The sequence below is a fragment of the Bubalus bubalis genome, chromosome 4 (genome assembly GCF_019923935.1).
Source record: "Bubalus bubalis isolate 160015118507 breed Murrah chromosome 4, NDDB_SH_1, whole genome shotgun sequence".
In the NCBI taxonomy this organism is placed as follows: domain Eukaryota; kingdom Metazoa; phylum Chordata; class Mammalia; order Artiodactyla; family Bovidae; genus Bubalus; species Bubalus bubalis.
This window is the reverse complement of record NC_059160.1, coordinates 12,310,334-12,322,613: the sequence shown is the minus strand read 5'-3', so window position 1 is coordinate 12,322,613 and position 12,280 is coordinate 12,310,334. Positions and strand designations below refer to the sequence as shown.

The 12,280-nt window shown below is 38.7% G+C and overlaps 1 protein-coding gene across 23 annotated transcripts in view; it reads left to right on the top strand.

The window, feature by feature from the left end:
- Nucleotides 1–12,280, top strand: part of WNK1 (WNK lysine deficient protein kinase 1) — a 130,056-nt gene that overhangs the window by 65,601 nt on the left and 52,175 nt on the right. For all 23 annotated transcript variants that reach the window (XM_044940945.1, XM_044940943.1, XM_025282992.2 and 20 more), the window contains exon 4: nucleotides 190–347. In XM_044940945.1, the coding sequence (XP_044796880.1) occupies nucleotides 190–347 (158 nt within the window). The remainder of the gene's footprint in view (nucleotides 1–189; nucleotides 348–12,280) is intronic.

Below are 12,280 nucleotides of genomic sequence, written 5' to 3'. Positions count from 1 at the left end.
TAACAGATTTGATGGAGCAGACTAAGGTGATTTCTCTCCTCTCCCCCCACTTCCTACCTGTCTTTCTTTCATCTTTACCCCTTCCACATACTTTTCTCTCACAGGTGAGCCCCTGTGCTGCCCCTCCCCCCCTTAAGTACATCTGCAGTTTCTCCTCACATTGAGTCTTAATCATTCTTTTAATTTAAGGTACCCCAGAGTTCATGGCCCCTGAGATGTATGAAGAGAAGTACGATGAATCCGTTGATGTTTATGCTTTTGGGATGTGCATGCTTGAGATGGCCACGTCTGAATACCCGTACTCAGAGTGTCAGAACGCTGCACAGATCTACCGTCGAGTGACCAGCGTAAGTCCTGTCAGAACTGACTGGTGATCTTAGGCCATATCTAAGAAGCTGGGTAACGTCAAACTATGCAGAAGGGAACAACAGTAGAAAGCATCACACGGTGTTCACCCCTCATCTCTCTGTGTCTCCTCTTTTTATAAGGACGCTGGTCAGATTGCGTTGTGTCCAGCCCACTCCAGATTGGGCTCTTCTAACTAATTGCACCTGCAGTGATCCTGTTTCCAAATAAGATCACATTCTGAGATACTGAGGGTTAGAATTTTAACATATCTTTTTGTGGGGGTGACACTGTTCAACCCATAATAGCTCATGGTTTCATCCAACAAATATTGAAATCTCTGTTATGTTCCAGACTTCTTTCTAGATCCTAGGTATTGAATATTATTGCTAAGTAAAAGACAAACCTGTCTATCAAGAGCTTACTACTCAGTGAAGGAGAACAAACAAGTAAACCAGACAGTTACCATAGGGTATAAAAACAGTTTTCCTAGGGTCAGTACATAACAAAGCATGTAGTAATTGTGCCTGATGGAGTTTGAACAGGTGAGGGAAATTATGTGAAACAGGGAGCGACTAAAATAATACTGCATGTGAAAAAAATCTGTAATTTGTGTGTCTGCAGTTTGCAAATAGGAAAAAGAAGAGACAAGGGATAAGGGAGGAAAGGAAAGTTGAGACTCGCCTTGAGCACTGGGGGAACCATTGCAGCCACTGTAAGACGTGGTAGGTGTCATGGGACTCCGTGGTCCAGTGGTTAGGACGCTGCGTCTTCACTACTAAGAGCATAGGTTGATCCCTGGACTGGGTACTAAGATTCCACAAGCCACTTGGTACAGCGAAAAAAAGAAAACCCCACACTTGGTAGGTGTTATAATATCAGACCTAAATTTTTAAAAGATTATTTTGACTGCAGGATAGAGGATGGATATATTAGGAAACTAATAAAAGTTGAAAACCCAGTTAAGAAGTATTGCAGTAATCTGAAGGAATAACTAATAGGCTGAAATAAAGGATTAGAGGTGGCGACAGCAGATGGATGAGAAATCAGTTTTCTTTATAGATGAGAATTTGGTTAAGCTAAGGTGTTCTTTTCCACTTAATCTTTATGAAAACAAATAATAATATGAAAATACCCTTTGTAAATACATATCCTTTGAATGGAGATCAAACTGAATATTGAACTTGATTATGAGGTTAAATACCTTAGTTTTAGGACTATAAAATTTACAGTTTGTATGTAGAATGGTTTGTGTAATTTATTTACTCACTTAAACCATCTGTAACTTTTCTTCATTCCATTATACTCTAAACCAGGAATTAGCAAAGGTTCATGGGCCAAATCCATCCTGCTACCCATTTTTATACAGCCCATGAGCTAAGAATGTTTTTTGCATTCCTAAGTGGTTGAGGGGGGAATCAGAAGAAGAATAGTATGTGATGGCATGTGAAAATTATATGAAATTTAAATTCCAGTATCCATGAAGAAAGTAAAGACAGCCACTCATTTGTTTCTGTATTTTCTATGTCTGTTTTCACATATTACAATAGTAGAGTCGAGTAATTGCAACAGACTGTTTAGTTCCAAAAGCCTAAAGTATGTACTGTTTGGCTCTTAACAGAAAGTTGTCAACTCCTAAACATATGCCACCAAAACTTAAAAAGTTCTCTGAAGAGTTCTGTAAATAATTACCGATCTGTCGAAGTAGCGGTGATGTTCTGTTAGAATGCCATTAGCCTCTATACTTGGAGTAGACAGGAGAATCTCAATGTACACAAGTAGTTACTTCAGTAATCAGCTCTGATAATTTGTAAGCAGTCTTTTCTCTCTCTTAAGAGAAGAATTATCACTTCAGTGGTGAGAACATAAGAGATTTTAATGTAATAACCATTTTTCACTGGCCATATTTATTTTTTCTATTGCCAAAGAGTAGATAGCATGTTATACCTAGCATTATTGCTTGAGATGATAATTCTAGATTTTAAACACAAATACCTATTCACAGAAATACTTTGTTTACCTTCCAGCAATGCTGAATGTTTTGATAGTGAACAGACCAGAAGAATGAAGTACACATAAAGCTAGCCAAATAGTTAAACATTCTCTACTGTCTCTTTCAGCTACTGCCCTTCTTTGTGGATCTTGCAGTATTTCTAACTTGAAACTTGGTAGATTTTGTTAAGAATTATCAGATAGTGCTTTGCTGTCAGAGAGACTGCCCAGGCATTACTGGTGGTCTAGGGGTAGGGGTGTCTGATTAATCTTGTGAAGTCAACTCCTGATTATTTCTCTAAACAAATAAAGGTTGGTACTTAAAATATCTCAAAGGATCATGGAATTTTAGTTTCTTTTTGTTAAATGAAGTCCAAAAAATAACTCTGCTATGTAAAGAAATTAAGTTATAAATTACATGGTAGTACCAATTTTTTTTTAATGCAGAATGAAAGGGTGACCTGTATTAAATTCTACCCTGTTTCATACTTACCCACCAAATATGCTTACCTAGTTAAAATAATGACTAAGTAAGATGAGTACATGAAGGATGGAGTCAGCCCTATTGGGTAAAAAGCTATTCACCAGAGGCTCAGGGCTAAAACCAATGGTTTGAGTTCTTTGACTTCAGACTGTCAGGCACAGACAGCACTGCCATAAAATTAGGTAAAAGTTTATGTAAGCAGTTATTTGGTAAAAGTAAAGAAAACAAATTAATTTGATTTTAAGATAATGCATATGAAACACTGTAATCAATTAACAGATGAATCTTTATTTGCAAATGCGAGCTCTAGCTCAGTTGAGAGGAGAATCCCCTTCTCAAATAAAAAAGTCTGGTGTTAGCTTAATAGACCCTAAGAAGACCAACATCTCAGTTTCCATAGTCTTAGTATGGTATTTAACGTTTTTTTCAGTCTCTCAATGGGTTGTGTGGGGGTTTTTTTTAAGATAAAAATTTACATACCTTAAAATTAACTGTTTAAATCATTTTAAGGTGTAAAATTCAGTGGGTTTTAGTGTTTTCAGTGTTCTGCAGTTACCACCACTAATGCCAGAACCTTTCTGTCACCTCAAGAAAGAAGCCCTATACCCATTAGCAGTCGTTCCTCTGACAGCCACTAATGTGCTTTCTGTCTCTGTGGATTTGACCTGTATTGCACATTTCATACAAATAGAATCATTAAATATATGTCCTTTTGTGTTACACTTTGTTTTTGTGTTATGCTTTGATATAGCATAGTGTTTTCAGGGTTTATCCATGTTTTAGCATGAGTTGGTTCTTCAGTCCTTTTTATGGCTGAATAATATTGCATCGTATGAATGTCCTTTATATTTCTGTAGTTTCTTCCTTCTTTTCTCATTGTTTAAACTATTTGAACCTATAGCCACCCTCACCTGGAGAGGAGTTGGGAACAGAAGGGATGAAATATACAGTGTTTTAAAAGGTACTGTCCTAGAGCCTGATTTATTAAATCTTTGCTTACAGTGTTGTGTTTGTAGCATAGCATTCAGCGTGTTGTAGGTACTCAGTGATATTTTAAAGAATAAATGATTCAGTTAAAGGAATCCCAGATAATAGTCAAGTCGGACACTAGTAAGTTTCGAGGAGTTGAATTTACCCTGCGAATAAGATCACCTTAGAAATATTAACTTTATCCTACTGATGTGAAATCAAGTAGTGGCTTAGAAACTGATAAACTTTATATATGTACATACACAATATATTCTGTAAAATGGGGAAAACTACTTGGTATAAATCAAGCAGAAAACAGTAACTTTGACAGAGTCAGAATTCCAGGATTAGAAAGGCATTTGATAAAGTCATCTATTCATGTGTTCTTCCGTCAGTTCTCACATCACTATTTAGATATTTGCTGTGCAACATGCAGTCCCCAAAAATGTAAAATTTTGGCCCTATCCCAGACAGATTGGGTCAAAACCAGCATTTCACAAGATCCAAAGATACTTTGTGTGTATGTTAAAGTTTGAGAAGTGTAAGCTGGAACAGTGATCACCACAGGTCCCTTCCAGGTCTGTATACCTTATTTTTGGTTAAATTAAAAAAAAAAAAGACTATTGTAATAGCAAACATTATTTGAATAAATTTTTGTTCCATTGTTCATGGAACATTTTTACTAACATTATAAGTAAACAAACTGACTTCGAAATCTAACCCTATTTAATTGCCTTTTTTTTTTTTTTTTTTTTTTTGGTCTTATTCAGTAGTTGCTTTTTAAAAATGCAAAATAGTAAATAAGTCAAGCTGCAGAAAAGTTGGAATAAAAAGCTTGAGGTATTAAGTCAGTTGAACTGTTGGAATCCTTAATTTCTAAGAATACTGAAAGCATTTACTTGTTCTTTATTTTTCCTCTTAGCTTTGAGAATTGAGTTCCATATTATCCACAGTTCATTATTCTGTACTGTCAATTATTATATTTCTTATTTGGGAAGTGCTGTCTTGGTTTCACCAGCCTCCATTCCCATCTTCTGACTTCCATTGAAGAAATAAAAGGGGCAGTTTTTACTAGTCCTTTTTAAATTTTCTAGCCGCCCCCACCCCCCCCCCCTCCATGTTTTGGGTGCTGAGATAAATGTGTGGGGAGTTTTAAGCACCTAGGTTATACAGTGATTTATATGATTATATAAGCAATAGTGCTGACTCTACTGAAACGCACCTTGAAATAGTGTACTGCATGTCTGACCTTGCAGTGGCACAACTGCCACGTGAACAGCAGAGGTTAGCAGTGTGTTAACACATGTACATGCTAGTCTCAGACATTGCATTAAGCACTTTGCATATATTATGTAATTTAATTCTTCCAACAACCCTGGCCAGGAGCGATTTACTAGTAGTATTATCTACATTTTGTAAATAAATAGTCTGAAGCTCAGAATGGATAGCCTGTGATTACATACCTAGAATATAACAGGATTATTTGTTACTCTGTTATTCCAGGTCCCCTGCTCATATCAGAATTCTGTACTGAATCCATAAATGTCTAGTGCAGTGTCAGTGTGTGACCTGAGGGCCTTTAAACCTGTGTGTAACCGCCAACGTGAAGGGTGGGGATGTGTAATTTACCAGTTGAATAATTACATTCTGTGGTGCACTGATGATAAACTGTTGTGTGTCATTGTTGTACACATGCATTTCATTCAGGTTCTACTCTCTGTGCTTGCTCAGAGAGGCCTTCCCTGTCCATCCATCTAAAATGACCTTACAAGTGCACACACTTTACTTCTGTCTCCTTATGATTTTCTTTTTTTTCATGACTTTTGTCACAGCCTTACCGTTTTTACCTAAAGCCCCAATTAGAACATATTCTTGGGCTGGCGGTGTTATTTGGCTTATTCTGGGCTATATTCCTAGTGTTTAGACCCAGTGGATACAAGGCACTCAGTATTTGTGAGATGAATGCATGAATCCAGAACTATAGGGAGTGAAACACAGTGTTGCCATGGAGGAAGTGGGCTCTGGAGGTGGGTCTACCTGTGTTCAGATCCCGGCACTGTCATTTCCTGGCTGTGATACCTGGGGCAAGTTAATTAACTTCTCTGAGCCTAAACTAGTACTGAGGATAAATGAGAAAAGTGCCTAAATATAGTTAGCAGTCAGTACCTAACTCACATGCTAGTAAAGTAATGCTCAAAATTCTCCAAGCCAGGCTTTTAACAGTACGTGAATCATCAAGTTCCAGATGTTCAAGCTGGATTTAGAAAAGGTAGAGGAACCAGAGATCAAATTGCCAACATCTGTTGGATCATCAGAAAAGCAAGAGAGTTCCAGAAAAACATCTACTTCTGCTTTATTGACTGTACCAAAGCCTTTGACTGTGTGGATCACCACAAACTGTAGAAAATTCTTAAAGAGATAGGAATACCAGACCACCTGACCTGCCTTTTGAGAAATCTGTGTGCAGGTCAGGAAGCAACAGTGAGAACTGGACATGGAACAACAGACTGGTTCCAAATAGGAAAGGGAGTACGTCAAGGCTGTAATTGTCACCCTGCTTATTCAGCTTATATGCAGAGGACATCATGAGAAATGCTGGCCTGGAGGAAGCACATGCTGGAATCAAGATTGCCAGGAGAAATATCAATAACCTCAGATATGCAGATGACACCACCCTTATAGCAGAAAGCAAAGAAGAACTGAAGAGCCTCTTGATGAACGTGAAAGAGGAGAGTGAAAAAGTTGGCTTAAAACTCAACATTCAAAAAACGAAGATCATGGCATCCGGTCCCATCACTTCATGGCAAATAGATGGGGAAACAATGGAAACAGTGACAGACTTTATTTTCTTGGGCTCCAAAATCACTGCAGATGGTGACTGCAGCCATGAAATTAAAAGATGCTTACTCCTTGGAAGAAAAGCTATGACCAGCCTAGACAGCATATTAAAAAGCAAAGAGACATTACTTTGCCAACAAAGGTCCATCTAGTCAAGGCTGTGGTTTTTCCAGTAGTCATGTATGGATGTGAGAGTTGGACTGTAAAGAAAGCTGAGCGCTGAAGAATTGATTTCTTTGAACTGTGGTGATGGAGAAGACTCTTGAGAGTCCCTTGGACTGCAAGGAGATCCAACCAGTCCGTTCTAAAGGAAATCAGTCCTGAATATTCATTGGAAGGACTGATGCTGAAGCTTATGCTCCAATACTTTGGCCACCTGATGTGAAGAGCTGACTCATTTAAAAAGACCTTGATGCTGGGAAAGATTGAAGTCAGGAGGAGAAGGGGACGACAGAGATGAGATGATTGGATGGCATCACCGACTCAATGGACATGAGTTTGGGTAAATTCCAGGAGTTGGTGATGGACAGGGAGGCCTAGCGAGTGAACTGAACTGAACTGAACTAAGTATTACCATTATTATTAGCATTAGCATCATTATGGCAGGTAGTAAAATAAGCTGTCTCTTGTTCAATTCTTTTATCTAGTGACATTCAACAAACAGCAGTGTTTAAAATGTGTTTAATGAACTTAACACTAAGTTTTAAATGAGTGCAAATGAGCTAGCATTTATTATCTTGCCTCTTGCCAATCACCTTGCAAAGTGCTTTACATATACTATCTTATTTTAATCTTTTGTATTCTGATAAGTAGATAATACTTTCATTTCACAGGTAAGAAAATAGATTCAGGGGTTAAGCATTTTGCCCAAGGACATGAAGGAGAAATACTAACTGTAGGATCAGAAATCCTTAATGTTATGCATGTTAAATGCATGCATAAAATCCATGTTAAATGGAATTTAATCCATTTAAGATTTAATCTTAAAATGCATTTTAAGCATCTCTTAACTAATACAAATCTTAGAATTTATTCCTTTGCTTGCCTTTGTTTTTAAACTTTTTCCCCCTAGATTTCAAGGGAGAAAACCTGAGAGTACATGGGTTCGGTTCAGTTCAGTCGCTTAGATGTGTCCAACTCTTTGTGACGCCATGGAGTGTAGCACGCCAGGCTTCCTTGTCCATCACCAACTCCCAGAGCTTGCTCAAACTCATGTCCATTGAGTCGGTGATGCCATCCAACCATCTCATCCTGTCGTGCCCTTCTTTTCCCACCTTTATTCTTTCTCAGCATCAGTGTCTTTTCCAGTGAGTCAGTGCCTCGCATCAGGTGGCCAGAGTATTGGAATTTCAGCTTCAACATCAGTCCTTCCAATGACTGTTCATGACTGATTTCCTTCAGGATTGACTGGTTTGATCTTCAGTCCAAGGGACTCTCAAGAGTCTTCTCCAACACCTCAGTTCAGAAGCATCAGTTCTTCGGCACTCAGCTTTCTTTATAGTCCAATTCTCATATCCATAGCAGACTTCTGGAAAAACCATAACTTTAACTAGACGGACCTTAGTCAGCAAAGTAATGTCTCTGCTTTTTATTACACTGTCTAGGTTTGTCATAGCTTTTCTTCCAAGGAGTAAGCATCTTTTAATTTCATGGCTGCAGTCACCATCTGCAGTGATTTTGGAGCCCAAGAAAATAAAGTCTGTCACTGTTTCCATTGTTTCCCCATCTATTTGCCATGAAGTGATGGGACCGGATGCCATGATCTTCGTTTTTTGAATGTTGAGTTTTAAGCCAACTTTTTCACTCTCCTCTTTCACGTTCATCAAGAGGCTCTTCAGTTCTTCTTTGCTTTCTGCTATAAGGGTGGTGTCATCTGCATATCTGAGGTTATTGATATTTCTCCCGGCAATCTTGATTCCAGTTTGTGCTTCATCCAGCCCAGCATTTCGCGTGATGTACTCTGCGTAGACATTAAATAAGCAGGGTGACAATATACAGCCTTGAGTCTAAGATTGGTAAGTCTAACATTGGTGTCATAGGTTTGAGCCCCTGTTCAAAAGAGAAAAACTTCAAGTGATCTTGAAATTTCCCACTGGCATTGAAAAGATCCAAATAAGAGCGCTCATGTACTTAGCACAATTTTTGTCTGCAAGTAAAGGAATCACAGTGGTATCAGTTTTTTATGTGGAGGATAGTGCATTTGTGTTTGGAGCAGTGCACAGGCTCCCATGGATCCAGAGAGTAATCAGCCTCAGGGAATCAGGAGGTCAGCTAGTTGCCTTGGATAGAGCCAGTCAGATTTGGTAGGGAGTTTGAAAAGGCTTGTTTTCCAGTGGGATCATAAGGTTTGTTCAAATTCCTGTAAACTAATGGTTCATACAGTAAGAATCTGGCTGAATCCAGCCTTCTGACAACCAAGGTAGAAATAATGGGGATTTTTAATTACTTTGTTTGTGTAATTTGACTTTGTCACTGATTCCATTAGCCTTTGGATTGCAAGGTTTGAACATTCTGTCTGGGAAAAACAGAATTAAAGCAGTTGGAGTGAAATTCCTTTTGGTCTTTATATAACAGATTGCATTTCAGCGTACTTTTTTTTACAGAAACACGTGAAGCTGATTCCTGATTAGATAGGGATTGAAAAGTTGAGAAAAACGTTGTATTTTTTTCATTAGCAGTTGGAATTTTTTGGTGATATCCCCAAGATCTAAATCCACTTGGAATTAGCTGAAATGATTGCTTTATAAATTTTATTCCTATTTCCATCTAGTAAATTTAGCTTACACACATAGGCAAAAACTTTGTGAATCATCTAATGTATCCTGGGAACATTTTGCATGATTTTCAAAGTCATTCTAGTACTCTCCTATGATTTGATTAATATTAAAGGATCTTAATATCCAGACATAATAAATCAGACCATTAATCTTAAACCACAGAGTTGGAAATCATTCCCAACATTTTAGATGCTAAACAAAAGTCCTAAAATCCTTGTTAGAGAATTTCTCAGAAAAACTAATTTTCCTTATCCCAACTAAATGTTGTTCTGTAATTCTCACAGCATTAGACTACAAGTAAAAACTGTAGTTTTTACTACATCTACTTTCTACATCTATTTAGGATGTAGAAAGATGGTTGCTGCTGTTTTAAGGAGAAGGCAGTGGCACCCGACTCCAGTACTCTTGCCTGGAAAATCCCATGGATGGAGGAGCCTGGTGGGCTGCAGTCCATGGGGTCGCTAGGAGTCGGACACGACTGAGCGACTTCACTTTGACTTTTCACTTTCATGCATTGGAGGAGGAAATGGCAGCCCACTCCAGTGTTCTTGCCTGGAGAATCCCATGGACAGAGGAGCCTGGTGGGCTGCTGTCCATGGGGTCACACAGAGTCGGACACAACTGAAGCGACTTAGCAGCTGTGTTTCAAGTGCAGCATACAGTGTTGAGCTTCTTGGGATCTTGTAGATAATCTGTGTGCCAGAAGGTTGATACAGATACATTGTAGTTGTTCCTTGTCTCTGGGTGGTTTGAGGTGTACCTTGAATACTGAGGTAGGACTCAGTTGACTAAAAAAGGGGGCAGTAGAAAGAAAATGCTTGTGAAAATGTGTAGTATTCAGTGAAAAAGTAACCAGTTTCACTAGACTTACTTGGGGAGATAGGAATAAGTAGAAGTTGGCTTGTGAGGGCTTTCTGCCCCAGATTAAGTTAACTAAAAGTACTGTAATATGGACTGAAACATTGAACTAGACATTATTGAATTTGGATTCTCGTTTTTACTTTATCATTGACTAGGCCCTTACTTCCTAGAATATATTCTGTTGTATTCCAGGTGCTACTGATGATGCAGTATATCTAGTAGGTGTCTGATACATACCAGACTGGACTGGACATGACTCCTCATAGGTTCCATGAGGTATTGAATTCTGACCTTGACATGGCATTAATCTCTCTGGCGTACAGTTGTCTTGTGTAAGCAGGTAGGGACTCTAGCTCAGATTCTTTCTAGCTCTCTGATCCTATGGCCATCTTGTAAGGGTGGGGAATTATTAACCATATTTGAGTCGTGTGATACGAATTAAATGATATCAGACAATTGGAAATGGTTAAGTGTCAGATGATTGGATGAAGCTAGGTGATTGAACAGGCCGTGGTGTAAAATAAATACTGGAGAGAAAAGCAGCAGTGAGGCCCATCTTAACTTGGTCTTAGTTTAAGGAGGTGAGATGTTGACAGATATAGATGAAGACCTACAAGACCTTCTAGAACCAACACCAGAAAAGATGTCCCTTTCATCCTCGGGGACTGGAATGCAAAAGTAGAAAGTCAAGAGATACTTCTAACAGGCAAGTTTTGCCTTGGAGTAGAAAATGAAGCAGGGCAAAGGCTAACAGAGTTTTTCCAAGAGAAAGCACTGGTTATAGCAAACACCCTCTTCCAACAACACAAGAGATGACTACACATGGATATCACTGGAGAGTCAATAGTGAAATCACATTGATTATATTCTTTGCAGCCGAAGATGGAGGAGCTCTATACAGTCAGCAGAAACAAGACTGAGAGCTGACAGTGGCTCAAATTGTGAACTCCTTATTGCAAAAACCAGACTTAAATTGAAGAAAGTAGGCAAAACTACTAGACTGTTCATGTATGACCTAAATCAAATCCCTTAGGATTATACAGTGAAAGTGACAAATAGATTCAAGATATTAGATCTGATAGACAGAGTGCCTGAAGAACTATGAAGGTTCGTAACATTGTACAGAAGGCAGTGATCAAAACCATCCCCAAGAAAAAGAAATGCAAAAAGGCAAAATGGTTGTCTGAGGAGGCTTTACATATAGCTGAGAAAAGAAGAGAAGCTAAAGGCAAAAGAGAAAAGGAAAGATATATCCATCTGAATGCAGAGTTTCAAAGAATAGTAAGGAGAAATAAGAAAGCCTTCCTCAGCGATCAATGCAAAGAAATAGAGGAAAACAACAGAATGGGAAAGACTAGCGATCTCTTCAATAAAATTAGAGATACCAAGGGAACATTTCATGCAAAGATGGGCTCAATAAAGGACAGAAATGAGATGGAATACCAACAGAAGCAGAAGATGCTAAGAAGAGGTGGCAAGAATACACAGAAGAGCTATACAAGAAAGATCTCAATGACCCAGATAACCACGGTGGTGTGATCACTCATCTGGAGCCAGAAATCCTGGAGTGTGAAGTCAAGTGGGCCTTAGGATGCATCACTGTGAACAAAGCTAGTGGAGGTGATGAAATTCCAGCAGAGCTATTTCAGATCCTAAAAGATGCTACCATGAAAGTGCTGCACTCAATATGCCAGCAAATTTGAGAAAACTCAGCAGTGGCCAGAGGACTGGAAAAGGTCAGTTTTCATTCCAATACCAAAGGAAGGCAATCCCAAAGAATGTTCAGACTACCACACAATTGCACTCATTCTCATATGCTAGCAAAGTAATGCTCAAAATTCTCCAAGCTAGGCTTCAACAGCATGTAAACCGAGAACTTCCTGGTGTTCAAGCTGGATTTAGAAAATGCAGAGGAACCAGAGATCAAATTGCCAACATCCATTGGATCATAGAAAAAGCAAGGGATTTCCAGAAAAGCATCTACTTCTGCTTCATTGACTATGCTAAAGCCTTT